This window comes from Copadichromis virginalis, linkage group LG3 (genome assembly GCF_057382275.1).
Source record: "Copadichromis virginalis isolate Kocher_CV1m ecotype Utaka linkage group LG3, C_Virginalis_male_GT1.1, whole genome shotgun sequence".
Taxonomy (NCBI): domain Eukaryota; kingdom Metazoa; phylum Chordata; class Actinopteri; order Cichliformes; family Cichlidae; genus Copadichromis; species Copadichromis virginalis.
Window position 1 is genome coordinate 45,415,510 of NC_140620.1, and position 14,651 is coordinate 45,430,160.

Below are 14,651 nucleotides of genomic sequence, written 5' to 3' on the forward strand. Positions count from 1 at the left end.
CTCCATACCTTTCTCTTCCCATCATTTTGATACAAGTTAATAAAAGTTAATCTTGGGTTTATCTGACCAAACATTTTTTTTTACAGAGCTGTGCTCTTTTAGATGTTTGCTGGCAAAGTCTAGTCTGGCCTTCAAGTGGTTGCTTGCACCTTTTAAATCCTCCATATTTACATTCATGAAGGTGATTGTAGACCTTGACAATGATACTCCTGCATCCTGAAATATTTTTGACTTGTCTTTAACGTGTGAAGTTGTTTTTCCTTAACCATTTTTTTTTTTGAAGGAAAAAAAAAAAAGGATCGGTCTTCAGTAGGATAGTTCTGGAAAATTTCAGTATTTGACTGTTTATTTCGTTATTTTACATGGACTAAAAAATACTGTGGATATACCCTTTAACTAAAATGTTTGATTCTTTCCATCAGAGAGCATCACGTTGATGAAGATGGAAGGCACATTCAATCTATCAACTACACATCAGAAGGTGTATCTATTTTTCTTTAGCATTTACTGTATGCCAAGGAAAGACACTTGCTGAAGTCAATTTACAGAAAAAATGAAAACTATTTGGACTAAAACATTTATTTATTTTTAAGTCATTTAAGATACAGAGTGACATAAAGCAGTACTGCACTGAGTCTGAATGGCTAATGTTAAAGGAATCATACATTTTGAATATGGAAATAAATGAGTCATGTTTTACAGTTTCTGATGGAAGATACATTTGTTTTCTAGAGAGAGTTGATATTTCAGAAGAAACTGTTGAAAGCATCGATCAGGTGGCTGTCATGACATCCAACATCCTGTTCTTCATCATCATGTTCATCTTTGCCATCTTTGAGACGTATGTATTTCTTCAAAGACGTCAGACTCACAGATGGTACATAAAAGCTGGTTCCAAGTAGGGCTGGGTATCGCCACTGATTTCTATTAGTTATTCAATTTTGATTGATGAGGTCCCGGTTTGATTTCATTTTGACTCAGTCAGAAATATTGTGATAATGATCATTTACAAGTACATGTGAGACTTCATCAGAGGTGTAAGCATCACAGCAGATAACTTTGTGTCAAAGTAACTGAGGATAAAACAGAAAAATATAAAGGAGATCATTTTATACATTATCTCTGCGATTGACAAGCTTCCTGGTTTCAAAACGCAAGCATGGTGACAGTTCTCAGCCAGAGCTATGCCTGTCTTTTATATCCAGTCTAGGCAGTCTTTCTCTCTCTTTAAAACCTCTTTTGTACTCTGTTGTGATTCTGTGTTTTTCTTCAGAATTACCACGCCCCTATCTATGGACATGTTTGCCTGGACAAGGAAAGAAGCTGTGCTGTACAACGGGATCATTCTCTGCTGCATCGGATTTGTATCAATCTTGGTGTTTCTGGCTGTAAAAGTGGCTGCTCTTAGGTATCACCCCTCTCACTGCACATATAAATTACATCAAATAAAGAATCGCCTTTCCTGAATTTCGTTAATTTCCTTCCAGATTCGGAGATCGGCCTGTGTTGTTAATCGGCTTGGTCATTATTTTCTGTGGCTTCTTTATTCTTCTTCCATGGGGAAACCATTATCCTAAAATCCAGTGGGCAGGTATTGATCGGTTGAATTAAGTAGTCAGATTAGTTTCCAGTTGTTGCCATTTTGACTCTTGACAGCTCAGTGTGTAGTTGTTACATCTTTCCAAGCATCTGTTTAGATTTAAACTAATTTCTACCCTCCTCTTTCACAAACAGACATAAAAAACAACTCCTTTGTGACTCAGATGCCTGACCTCGTGCCAGCCCCGAACAGTACTGTGGAGCCAACGGGGTGTCCCATCGAACAAACCTGGTGCCAGTATACTCCTGCTATACACATAGCTCAGTTCTTCTCAGCGGACTTCCTCATTGGAGTGGGATACCCAGCCTGCAATGTGATGTCCTACACACTGTATTCCAAAATCCTTGGACCCAAACCTCAGGTAAATACTAACATGTGTGATGCTTTAAAATAATTTTGAACGCGCCCATATACTTCTCAAATGTTTCACCAGGGTGTGTACATGGGCTGGCTGACGGCGTCGGGCAGCGGGGCACGGACACTGGGCCCGGTCTTCGTCTCCCATGTCTACACCCACCTGGGACCTCGCTGGACCTTCAGCCTCATCTGCGGCATGGTGGCAGGAGCCATCATCCTCCTCATCTCGGCCTACCGCAGACTCATTGCCTTTTCTGTTCGCCATGGAAGGATTGTAGAGTAGCATTGATGGAAACCGATCGCCGTTTGTTATACTTGCTTTCAGCACATAAGTCCTGGCCATCATGACATTCTGTCGCTGCCACTTTGAAAAGTGGGGACGGATAAACTTTTAAAAGTTTGTAACTCAGGGTTTTGACTTTTTAACTCTTGCAAAGACAGTTTTTTTTCATAACATGATCGAAGACCGCTGCTTCATGATTTATAAAGGAGCTAAAACTGCAGTGAACGCGCCGCTCACTTGTTGGGAAAGAAAACATGACAGAAGTGTGTCTTTGAGTGATGAACATAATTACACATGCATTACATCATAGAACATTACATTTGACAATTTTAACATTTCCTGCTAAACTCTTTTTCTTAATGGAAAAAAATACTGATATTATTTTTCCTTCTGTTAATGGCTTAACCTGTAGTTGTTTAAAACTGCGGGTTTTTGTCTATTGGAAAATATTCAGAAATGTCTGGGTGGGTGCGGGTGTGTATGGTAACAATAAACTGATTAATAAATAAACTGTTTAAGATTTTATCTAACCCTGTGCTGGCAGTATTTAATGTGTATATCTTATGATGAGGTGGGCTTCTTTATATCAGACAATGTATTATGTGTAGCCTAACATTGTTGCTCCTCAGAGAAGGCTTAAGCAGCTGTGCACTTTAAATTGTTAAAGAAAAAACATAACAAAAAAAAAACATGAGAAGAGGCAGGAAGTGTTCCCTCTCTTTAAAGAAAAAATAACACTGCAGACCTCTTCGGGCAATCGGATGGATGACTCTGCATTTGGTTGCCAGGAGAACGATACTTTCTGACTAATAAAGTTTTGTGGTGGGGGGATTATGGCGTGAGTTTGTTTTTCATTCAAAGTGAAAGGAACTCTTAAAGCTTCAGCATACTGACATCTTGGACGTCCCCAACTTTGTGGAAACAGTTTGAGGATGGACCCTTCTGTTCTAGCATGACTGAACACCAGTGGACAAAGTAAGGTCCATAAAGACAGTGAGTTTGGTGTGGAAAAACTTGACTGGCCTGCACAAAGTCTTGACCTCAACCAGAGAACACTGTTAGCATGAAAAAACAGGAGACCTTCTCATGTAAACCCTACTTTGCACTTTTGGAAGAATGGTTTAAAAAAAAAAAATCCTAAACACACTCCTGAACCTTGGAGAAAGCCTCTCCATGAGATCTGGAAGCTGTAAAAGCTGTGGAACAACATCATATTAAACCTAAAGATGGCCGCTGAAGTTCATATGCGTGTGAAGGCAGACGAACCAATGCTTTTGCCAATCCAGTGTCTACGGTGCGTACTTGGCTATATTGTTATAATGACATAACATTTACAACACAGTCTAATGCTGTTAATTCCTACCAAATTCCATACCAAAGTAGGCTTTGCAGAGCTAGCAGACACATCTGCAGGTTCAAGGACTGAAACAGACCCACTACATTTACATTTTTATTGCAAATAAACAACAAAAGGTCATCCATGTGTCCGGGAAGGGGGCAGGAAGACGGCGCGCATGCGTTCAATAAAAGCCAAGTCCCGCCCGTGCGCTCGTGTGCGTTCACGCGATGTTGAAAGTGATCGAGAGGGAGCGCGCCAGTATGTTGGCAGCAAAAGTTAGAGGCTGCTAACATTAGCATTAGTAATGAAACTTAGGGTGAAATTAACTGCGTCGTGAGAGTGTGTAAAGCCGTGACAGGACTTATATTAGTAAACATGGAGATTTATAGAGAAGAGGAGGGTAAGAAAGCGCTTTTTGTGTCTTTTAAAAAGTTGTTGGCTAACGTGGCTACGAAGCTAGCTCGCTTGTAGGAGTCATGTTTGTGTAGAGAGGAGCCAAAGCCTGGTTATTGAACCGACTGTATTTATATTGCTCTTTGTTCTTTTGTTTGCTTTTGCAGAGATTCCGGATCCTCATATGTTCGTAAGTATGCTCTCTTCCTTAAAGTTTACGCGCGCGTTAGCTTACGCTTTGTGGAAAAGCTCCCCGCGTGTTGGCTCTTACTTCGTGGGGGGAGTTTATGGGTCTGGGGACCGGATGGGTAAGGTGTTAAGATCATCAATGGGTTCCTCGCAGGTTGGCCGTAAAAGCAGCACAGTCTAATTTGCTGAATGGAAACATGTAAACACTGCGCCGTGTCACTTCCTGTACATATCCTGTATTCAGAGAAACGCTGTACGTGCACAGCTGCTTCTTACGGAAATCTAAACACAGTTTTACCAGTGAGCAGGATGTCTGTGAAATGGTTTAGAAAACAGTGATATTAGTAATCCGTCTACAAGGAATTACAAACCACGCTTTGCTTTTTTGCGTGACAGTGAGGCGGATATTTGAGGTAATAATCTCGTATTGTACGTGCAAAGTGGTCTTAATTGGACATTTCTGCTCCGAATATAATATATTGACTCCATAACAAATCCTAAACCAGTCCGTGGATTATTCTAAGGAAAAGTGCCGTCTTCGTATCTGTTGGGTTAGTGACATTTCTTCATTAAGTGGCATGTTGTTGCCCCACCAACCTTCTATTTGCATTTGTGCTCAACATTACAGCTCTTATAGTGATTCTTCTATAAGTCTGACTAAAATAAACGATAGTATTCAGTATGAGAATATGCTCCACATCCCCAAATTAGATGCAGGCTGCTTTGTTGTTGCATTCACGTGTATTTATTATAGTGCAAGACCAGAGAAAGGGGCTTGCCTGCTGATCCAGTGACTCAGAGCTTCTGGATAAAGGAAAGTGAAACTCTTGGACATGGTGCTTTTCAGTGCCAGCATTCTTACTGGAGCTCAGAGGCATGCTGAGTAGTGGCAGTGGTGCAGTTTTTCAGCAGCTGTGGGAATACTCCACACTTATCATACTGGGATCCAGATGTAGGTGGAATGTGGGTAAGAATTCAAGGCTGGAGAGGCTGCGAGCGAGGACTGTACGTGACTGTTTGTGAATACTTTTCAAATCTCTTTGTCTCTCTCCCTCCTGTTTAGAGAACTGTTTTAGGGATGTTTGAAGGACGTCCTCATATGCAAAGAATAATAAGATGTGGCCTTCTTGGTAAGGAGATATTGTGCAACATGTCTGCTGTGCACATTTGAGTGTGTCGGTCTTTATTTGTGTGACTGTATGAAACTTGTTGTTGTTCCTACAGGTATTGACTACGATGACGATCTAGACGACCCAGGCAATGATGATTATGTTACCGGTAGTTGGAGTCATGATTTCCATGGATACCCTGCAAACCGCCTGAGGTCATCCAGCGCTGTATATCAGCCTGTATACCCTTCAGCCCGTAATTCTTCTTGCCCGTCCCCTTTAAGATTTCAGACAAAGGAGCACGTAAGTGTTTAGTTTTACCGTTTTCTTTTTGATGTGAAGTTGTGCTGCAGACTCTAAATGATTCAAATCTGCTTCTTTAGGATGCTGAGAGAAAAGCCAGATTATTAGAAGAATCTAAAAAAATGAAAGACAAAGCTGAGAAGAAGCGGCTTAAGAAACGGGTAAATCCTGCTTTCTTGAATATGAAGTGATTGGTAATAAATGTCAGCCCGTGTGAGTAATGTTCACTGCGTGTGTTTGTTGATCAGAAACAGAAGGAAAGGAAACGTCTCGAGAAGCTGGAGAAGGACAAGCTGAACCCTGAAAAAAACGAGGAGGTGATGATTGTTTTATGCAACACGTTTCGAAAAAAGAAACGGTCCTCTTATTTCACAAACTTGTCTTCTGTGCTTTACAGGGAAAAGATGATGCAGAGGAGGGTGAAGCTGTTAATGATGAACACAGAGCCAATAACAATACTAGTGTTAAACCGCAGGCCTCAGCCAAAGATACAGACAGCAGTGACAGTAGCGACGTTTCCAGTGATGAAGACGGCAACTCCAAGAACGACTCAGGCGACTCAGAGGTAGCACTTTTAAGAGTGGATATCATTCTCAAAATGAACCACTGATTGATGCCTGATGGTGTAAAGTGCCATTAACCTGATACTGTTCTTTTAATCCAATTTACTGAATACAGGAAAAGATGATCGCATAAGATTTGGCTGTAAATTATATCACTTTCTGTTCATCAATTACATTTTTTTTCTCGTCTCTTTTTAAGGAACTTGATATGACGAGTAGTTTTGTGAGAAAAGCTGCTCTTATAGCCATGCATAAACTGGAGCAGAAGCCCAAACTGGAGAAGAAGGAGAAAAGGAAGATGCCAGAAAAAGAAGAATACAAAACAGTCCCCGAAAAATCACATGAAGAACGGGAGGTTGCAAAGAAGGTGAAGAAGCTCGCATACAGATCAGATTGATGCAGTGTTTCCTCCATACGAGTGAGTTAAGTAGGAGATGGAAACTACGCTTTTCCTCCTTCTTACTCGTGTGTGTTTGTACCCGTTTAGACGTCTTTGTTGGGACCAAAAATTGGAATTTTACTATATTTGTGTGGACCAACAGTCACATGTGAGGACAGAAGTGCCTCTCCTCACGGGTTTGAAGGAAGTTTTGAGACTCAAAATGTGGTTTTAGTGTCAGGGCTACATTTAGGTTATGGTTAGGTTTAGGCTAAGGGTTAGGTAAGCATTATGTCAATTAGATGTCCTCACTAAGATGTCAAAACGAAAGTGTGTGGGTGTGTGAAACTCACCGCAGAGAAATGAAATGTGTGCACATCTGTTAGTTAAACATCTTAGATAAAACAGCAGTGATGAAGGAAACGCTGGAGAATGACCACAAAGCTGTAAAACCTGCTGTATTGTGTCTTTTGGTGCACGTTAAAGGTTGAAACTCTGTTCTTGCTGTCTACGCAGGACTCTGCTGCGTCCAGCGTTCCCTCCTTTGAAGACCATGTAAAAATAAGCACAGAGCTTGCCGGTAAGTTTCGTCATTATTCATTCACATAAATTCTCAGTGAGGTGATTTGACTTTTAAAGAATACGTAAAATAAATATTTATCTTCCTTTTTTTTCCCCTAGTCATTGGAAATAAGCATGCGAGTGCTGGAGACTTTAATATGGCTGTGAAGTATTTCACAGATGCAATTAAGCACAACCCTAAAGAGTTTAAGTAAGAACATCTCACTTTAAGTAACAGCAGTGATTTCACTTGCACCACTAGCTTTAATGCCATCTTTGCATCTGTCGCAGGCTATTTGGAAATCGGTCCTTCTGTTTTGAGAAGTTGCAAGAATACGAGAAGGCGTTAATGGATGCAGAGTTGTCGCTTGGCATATGTCCAGGTTGGGATAAAGGCCTGTATAGGAAGGGAAGAGCTCTGGCTGGTCTAAAGGTAAAAATAAAGCTTTTATCTAATCTTAACAACCCTCACATGTCATGTTTAATATGCTGTGTGTTTCTGATTTTAAGAGCAGACTCTTGTGCAACAGTGTCCTTTGTTACAAAGCACTCTTTAACCAAAGTAGCAACACATTTTTCCAACCAATGAGAAACATTATAAAGGGACATACATTTGAGTGCTGGTCACAGGGAAGTTAGCTTAGTCTTAACTTGTTGATGCAGCTGCAGTCGGCTGTGTAGCGGCACATACTGGATGTGACCCGTCAGCGGTTGTAATGTTTACAGTTCAGGTTACAGCGACTTTGACAATGTCGCCTTGTTTGCAGCATCACTGCAGTTGTTGCACAGGTTCACATTATTTTCCCCTAAGACCAACTCGGCTCAGTTCAACTCAGTTTTCAGGGTTTTCCATTACGTAGTAATACCTGGAACCAGGAACTTTTTTTCCTACTCGGTCGGGGTTCCAAGTGAGCTGAGTCAATCTGAGAATGTGACCTGAAGAGATCGCGTGCCACTGATTGGCCAGTCAGTCACGTCACTTGATGAGTCATGAGAGCGCCAGTTCTGAAACCTGTCAATGAGGGAAATGGCTCCACAAAGTCCGTTTAAAAAGCCGTGTACTATCGCCTCACATACAGATGACATCAGCCGTGTTGCTATAACAACCCCACACACATTGAGGTGATCCTCAACTGTAACAGAGAGCAACTGAAACAGTCGAGTCGAGTAGACACTATTGAGAAAGAAGCATTAGACTTTTTCTGACTCAGTGTTCTGACAGCAATTAGGCCAATTAGTGAAGCAACAAATTGATCTGAACCCAGGTTTACTTTGAATTGAAGTTCTTGCTGTCCGTAATGTTTCAGAGGTATGAGGAAGCTGCCCTGGCCTTCACGGAAGTTCTCAAACTGGACAGTTCGTGTGCAGAAGCTGCGCAGGAGCTGATGCGTGTGCAGATAACACAGCTAATGGTATGTAGCAGCTGCGCTTAGTGGTGCAGTCACACTACATGCATGTAACTACATTGTGTACTTGAATCCAACCAGAAACAGTGCTAACATGTTCATAGTTGAGATGAGAAAAATGGCCTGCAGCTCGAGGTTTCAGCTGTGAGGGAAAGTTGGGAAAATGAAGACTGAGCCTTTTTTTTTTTGAATGTGCTTCTTACTGTGTGTTTCTGTTTTGCTTCAGGAGTTCGGTTTTACTCGAGAGCAGAGCTCAAATGCTTTAATAATTCATGGGACGGTTAAAAAAGCACTAGAAGTGCTGTCTAAGTTAAACGATCGACCAGGTGAGTTTCTCACTCCACGCAGTTGTGGAAATAAGTATTTTGTTCTTGTAGCCCACCTGTGTATTATCCACAGAGAGTATCACTTGTATATTAGGCTTAAACTGACGAAATGTGTTTAACTGTGTATTTTTATCCAGTTTAATTGCTGATCTTTGTGTGCAGGAGCTCTTCCGAACGGCTCTCTCCCACCTGTTCAAGTAGCAAATGTCACTGGAGTGTCTCCAATCCTTTCAGCCAACACAATCGCTGCACCTGCTGCCGCTGTGCGTCCTGCTCAGTCCAAGGATGCGCTGAAAAAAACACTTATGAACAAACCTTTGGGCGCAGTCCAGAATACATCTGCTGCTCAGAGTCAATCAAAGCCTATTCTTACTCAGCCCATGAAGGCCAGCAACGGCGTTAATCGACCATCACTGTGAGTACTGATTCACTCTCACCGCAGGGTGCTTACGTGGAAGGTTGAGATGTTGCATTTTTAACATGATAATGTTTATAGTGGACATTGAAGGATCTTTTGAAGTGATGGTGGGGGGAAAAAAATCCAGACTGGACTCTTGGCTTAAAGTTCTCAAAATACATTAGTTTTGATTTCACAACAGATTAATTCTTGGAGTAAATGTAGTCTAATATAACTGTGCAGAAGTAACAATGTGGGATTGAGGTTGTACACCAGGAGCCCTTTAATTTCTCTGCTTACTGTTCCCGTGCGGCACCACTAATGAAGCGAGAGAACACCGTAAGCACGCCACTCACTCAGCTTGGATTTAGGGCTGCCACGATGAGTCGACTAGTCACGATTACGTCGACTATCAAAATCGTCGACGACTAATTTAATAGTCGACGCGTCGTTTGAAGCTTTGTAAGATCACAAAAGACGCAGGAATAAGTAGTAGGATTTAAGAGTGTAATAACGGACTGAAACAGAAGATGGCAGCACTGCATGTACAAGGATGCCAGCTGCCGTTAAACCCAGAAGAAGAAGAAGCTGTGTCCCAGAATTCATAGCTCAGTTTCCAACAATGGCGGCAGCTAGTTAGTTTTAATATTACTCTTATTATTCTTTCTGGGTCACAAAATAAACGTTTAACATATTTTCAGGCGAGAATGTAACTGTGTAAACCTCAAATATCTGCTCAGTTTATCAAGACACCACATATTTTCAAAAGTGCTCCGACGTTTTCGGAGACGTCTGTTACCCACTAGCTCGATAGCTAGCCGGGAGCTAGGCTGACTAGAGCCCGTGAGAACACCGGACTCCCAGCTAATTGTTTTCAAACCCACCGCCGTCTTTCGCTACTCAGGTTAAACATATATAAGTCACTTAGATAACTTAAAAATGTTATTGTTTGGTTTTTTTCAGTATTTTATTTGTTCCTGAGTAAATCGGTTTGGCTGAGATTAAAGTTATAGTTTTTACACAGCTGAATAAACGTCAAGCAGACAGCTGATTATCAGAAGTGTGAGATGCTCGAGAATATACTCCGGTGTCCTGTTATATTTTAGAAAGCAAGGAGTTTATTAAACTTCACCGAAACAATCTGCAAATTTCATTAAACTTTAATAAACTATCATCTTGTCTTTATTTTTAGTTAGCACAGACCTTAAACACTTAAAGCTGTAAGCTAATGATAGTTATATAAGAGCAGATGCTGCTGGTGCAATAAGCTGTACGTTTTACATCCAATGGACGTAAAACGTACAGCGACTAATCAGTACGTACGTGATCTGATTAGTCGACTAATCGCAAAAATAATCGGTGACTAGTCGACTATCAAAATTGTTTGTGGCAGCCCTACTTGGATTGAATCTATGCCTAAAAAACAAAAGCGGAGTTTGATATTTTAGCTCAAAAATGGCCCTTTGTGTTACTATTGCTGATTTACTGGTTTCCAATTGGATAATAATGACCTCAAATGGCACAGCCTCAAACTTCATAACCACCACTTCATCCACAGCTAGTGTAAACAGGTGGATTGATTACATGAAGCAGAAGCAGCGTGGGTATATGTGGCGAGACAGGAAGGTTAATATAAAAAAAACAACAACTGATTCTCAATCGGTTTTTGTAATTGCAAAATTTAATTAGTCAACAGACAAGGTACTTTATTGGTATTCTTTCACCTTTAATTAGACGGTGTATCCCAGGAAATCATTAGAGCAGAAAGTCATTAGGCTTTTTTTTTTTTTTTTTTTTTTTAAACTGTTTACTATGCATATTATAAATTATTGTATAGCTATCCCCAAAACAGACCTTGTGCATAGGTCGTATATTGTTTTTTAAATGGTGTCTTCTTTCAACAGGGAGCTGTTTCCAGTTTGGGTGGGAAACCTGAATTTCCCAGTAACCGACTCCATGCTTGCAAACCTGTTTAACAAGTAAGAGCCTGTAGTGGAGTTCTAGGGTTTGTTATGTAATAAAAGTAAATAGCTCTGTAGTGTAGTGAGACACTTTATGGTAACTTTGTTTTGTTTTTTTACACACTCCTGTCCTGCAGGGTCGGGGTCGTCTATAGCGTCAAGGTTTTGACTGCCAAACGATGTGCCTTTGTTAACTATACAAAACAAGAACATTGTGATGAAGCAATCCGACGTTTTCATGTAAGTGCATCCTTTATTGTGGTACTGTGTCGTAATTCCATAGTACTGTTTGTGAAGTTGCAGAGAGGCAGTCGCTGTTGTAATTTGCAGGATGGCTCTCTGGCGGAAATCCAGGAAGCGGGGCCGCTTTAGATTCTTTAATGTATCATTAAATTTTAACTCCCTGAGACACCGAAGCTACAAAAGCCCTTGAATTTATGAAAGGAGTTTTAATTTGTCATTTATCTATTCAACTAAATATGAATAATAAAAATTCAGACTGCAGGCAAAGAAGTGCATCAATCTCCAGGGTCAGAAATCTGCCCTGCTTCAAGCCCTGAATTTTGCATTTTAGGGGTTCGTCTTTATGTGTGCCCCCTTTCCTAATCTCCTTAGGCCAGTTTTTTTTCTACACTTGTGTCTGTCTAGTTTTTGTTTGAGTCGTCTGAAACTGTCTGGATCATGCTGTGAATGCGTTGTTGATGTGTAACTCTTATCACACGGTCACGCGTCTCTCTGTGATTTTGGTGAATACTTTGTCACGTGCCCAGGTTACTCCTCCACCCACTAAACTAGTATTGTGTTCACTCGTCAGGGCTTTGAGCTGAATCACAACAAGCTCGCTGTCAGGTATCCGGACAGGATTCCTGCAGGCTTGGGTATTTCCAGATCTGCCCTGAGAGCTGATGACCTGCCAGATTAGAACGTGAGGTGAGTCCTTTCATACCAGACTTCACAGCTCTGACTGTGCTGCCTCCTGCTCTCTCTACCCGGGCGGCTCTCTCACCTGAACCAAACAGAGTACTTTAAGTAGTGAGAGAGTGTCAGTGTCAGTCTGATTACTGGAAGTGTCCTGCTGAAAGCTACATAAGAAAAGGACACCTGGGGACACCATCTTGCCAGGATGAGACTTAATGTGTGAAAATGGGCCAAGAGTTTAAAGGAATAGTTCAAAACTTTATTCCCTGGCATAAAGGAGCAAGCTATTTAATTATCCAACACATAAATAGCAGGATTATAATGCGATTATGTGTTTAAACTGCTAAATTTAAGTGACTCATACCTAAAATGTAGTTTTGTTTTTATTGCAGGCATAACGAGAAAAGCCAAAGGACAGTACGTCCTTAGAAACCCATCCCCGACCACAGAGGGGACTACTGAATGAAGACCCAGCTGCTACTTGGCCTGAATGTTGTTTTCAATAAATACTTCTTGTCCAGTACAGACTAATCAACAGTATCTACAGGTTCTCCTGATGTAATAGCTTTATGTAAAATTACCTGGTAAGTTATGTCTGAAAATATCGTGTTATTGTAAGGTGATGAATCCAGATGTTAACAAACGCTTCATGTTGCCAAAATTTTCAGTCTGACAATTTACATGGAAGGGTTGGGTATGTATTTTAAATGTTAGTATTCAGAAAAAAACAGTATATAATTTACATATTTGTTTATTTAAAGTCTGCGGATTAGTCTAAGACTGCAGAGCAGGCTTACAGCTAAGCACACCAGTCTGTTTGAGTAAATAAGTAAATTTGAGTGTTAATTAAAAAGTTGTTCCGTGGACAATTTTTGAGTGATGCAAGTAACATTGGTCATCAAATACAGTATTACATAATTTCTTTTAAACATGTTAAGCAGCAGGAATCCCTAAAGTTTTATGTCGAAATACTTAAATAATATATAGAGCCTAAACATGTGGTCAGCTGGTTTTCCAAAATTATCTGTAGTCATTATGGTCATCCATAATTCTTATACGCTTAATACAGCTGTATAACACAAGCATTATGCGGTTTCAGTGCTCCTAGTTAATTTTTACCTGAAACGTGTCTTAAATGAAAAACCTCAAGGGTTGAAAGGCCATTGCACATTTCTTTTTTAAAATATATAAGTCCTCAAATTGTGAAGGTTGTTCTTAATCCAACAATTAAAGTTTCTTTATACTCTGGCCTCCTGCATCATCCTTTTCTTTCTTTTTCTTTTTTAAAGATATGAACTAACTTCATGGGGCATAGATGGACCTTTCTAGAGAAAGCTTGTAGTGGGGTGTCCTGTTACAGATGTGATTGAAAGTGTAGAAGTGGACCAGATCTGTGTGAATCAGGTCTTGATCTTGACATCACATTTACGGCTATTCCAGCTCCCCCCTACAGAAGGGCATTGTTTACACAAATCACACCATCTGCAATCCAAACAGGTGAAAATGAAACAGAAAAATATCTCGCTAAAAAGATTTCCTTACAGCGGGTACACACAAGAAAAACGGTGGAACACCAAAATCAGAGCAAAATGTCATTTTTCAAACTCATAAGTAGAGACAACTAAAGAGTCAAAGCCGTCTTCTTCCAGTTATCCCATACAGGGTTGTAGTTGTGCTGAAGACTGTTGCTGCTGTGAGGTGAGAGGTAGGCTACACCTGCATACTTTTGAACTTTGGGAGGAAGTCTTAAGTGTCATGAGAGACCAACCCAGACACGGGGAGAGCATGCAAACTCATCAGCCAGTGGATTCAAACCCAAGACCTTGCTGTGAGGCAACAGTGCTAACCACCATGGTGATGGGGCACCCACTCACCCTGTTGGCTCATGTCTTGAACTTTTGTCATAATCGGCCTTAAACTTTTGTTTTGCTGTGAAGTCACCTGACGCTTTGACCAACATGATCAGTTCATCCCTAAACATGAGTCAAAATTGTATGGAGCCCATTCCAGGAGATGCAGAAATCTTGGTAAATCAGAATACTGAAATCCACGTTTCTGCCCAGGGTGTATCCCACTTGTGGTAGCTGGGATAGGCCCCAGCCTGCCCATGACCCTGATGAGGATAAGTAAAAGAAAAGGGATGAAAACAATTACGTCTGGATTGAAGACTAATTTATATTTTTCTTGAAAACTGCGCTGGTGTGTGGACGTAGGTAAATGTCAAACTTGGAAAATGTGCACATAAGATGGAGCTCTTGATGAACATTTAGAGCAGGACTTACGTAATTAAATATATGTGATCAGTGCATATGTCTACAGTAAACTAAATCAAAAATAATTAGCTCTCAGTAAACTGTGGGAGTGGCTCTCGGGACATGTGCCCTTTGTGTTCAGGCAGTAATCCAGCTTTGAACAGGGAGCTGTAAATGTGAGACCTATATCAGCCAATAGATGGCAGCAAAATCAAGCGAATGAAAATGTGAGCCAGAAGTAAATGGTGTTCCAGCCTTGAAAAAAATCCTGACAAATTATATTTTATAAATTCACCCTTATGGCACATGGAGTTA

The 14,651-nt window shown here is 40.7% G+C and overlaps 2 protein-coding genes across 3 annotated transcripts in view; both read left to right on the top strand.

The window, feature by feature from the left end:
• Positions 1-2,765, top strand: part of mfsd8 (major facilitator superfamily domain containing 8) — a 9,312-nt gene extending 6,547 nt beyond the window's left edge. For both annotated transcript variants that reach the window (XM_085451340.1, XM_085451341.1), the window contains exons 7-12: positions 423-481; positions 733-841; positions 1,274-1,408; positions 1,488-1,591; positions 1,735-1,961; positions 2,034-2,765. In XM_085451340.1, coding sequence (XP_085307466.1) covers positions 423-481; positions 733-841; positions 1,274-1,408; positions 1,488-1,591; positions 1,735-1,961; positions 2,034-2,240 — 841 coding nt within the window. In that variant the 3' untranslated portion in view covers positions 2,241-2,765. The remainder of the gene's footprint in view (positions 1-422; positions 482-732; positions 842-1,273; positions 1,409-1,487; positions 1,592-1,734; positions 1,962-2,033) is intronic.
• Positions 2,766-3,796: 1,031 nt separating this feature from the next.
• On the top strand, positions 3,797-13,333 carry LOC146714991 (uncharacterized). The gene is made up of 18 exons (XM_085451342.1): positions 3,797-3,979; positions 4,140-4,162; positions 5,225-5,291; positions 5,386-5,573; positions 5,654-5,734; positions 5,822-5,890; positions 5,971-6,138; positions 6,336-6,503; positions 7,032-7,095; positions 7,197-7,287; positions 7,368-7,509; positions 8,384-8,488; positions 8,709-8,808; positions 8,971-9,223; positions 11,110-11,184; positions 11,304-11,406; positions 11,981-12,096; positions 12,477-13,333. The coding sequence occupies exons 1-17, from the start codon at positions 3,955-3,957 to the stop codon at positions 12,086-12,088; spliced, it is 1,830 nt and encodes a 609-aa protein (XP_085307468.1). The 5' UTR covers positions 3,797-3,954; the 3' UTR covers positions 12,089-12,096; positions 12,477-13,333.
• The last annotated feature ends 1,318 nt before the right edge of the window (positions 13,334-14,651 follow it).

What these genes read in the sequence shown, in the direction of transcription:
- LOC146714991 (XM_085451342.1), top strand. Translation starts at nt 3,955, where the DNA reads ATGGAGATTTATAGAGAAGAGGAGG. An exon ending in ACCCTGAAAAAAACGAGGAG is followed by an intron (nt 5,891 to 5,970) that starts GTGATGATTGTT and finishes TGTGCTTTACAG; the next exon opens with GGAAAAGATGATGCAGAGGA. An exon ending in ACGACTCAGGCGACTCAGAG is followed by an intron (nt 6,139 to 6,335) that starts GTAGCACTTTTA and finishes TCTCTTTTTAAG; the next exon opens with GAACTTGATATGACGAGTAG.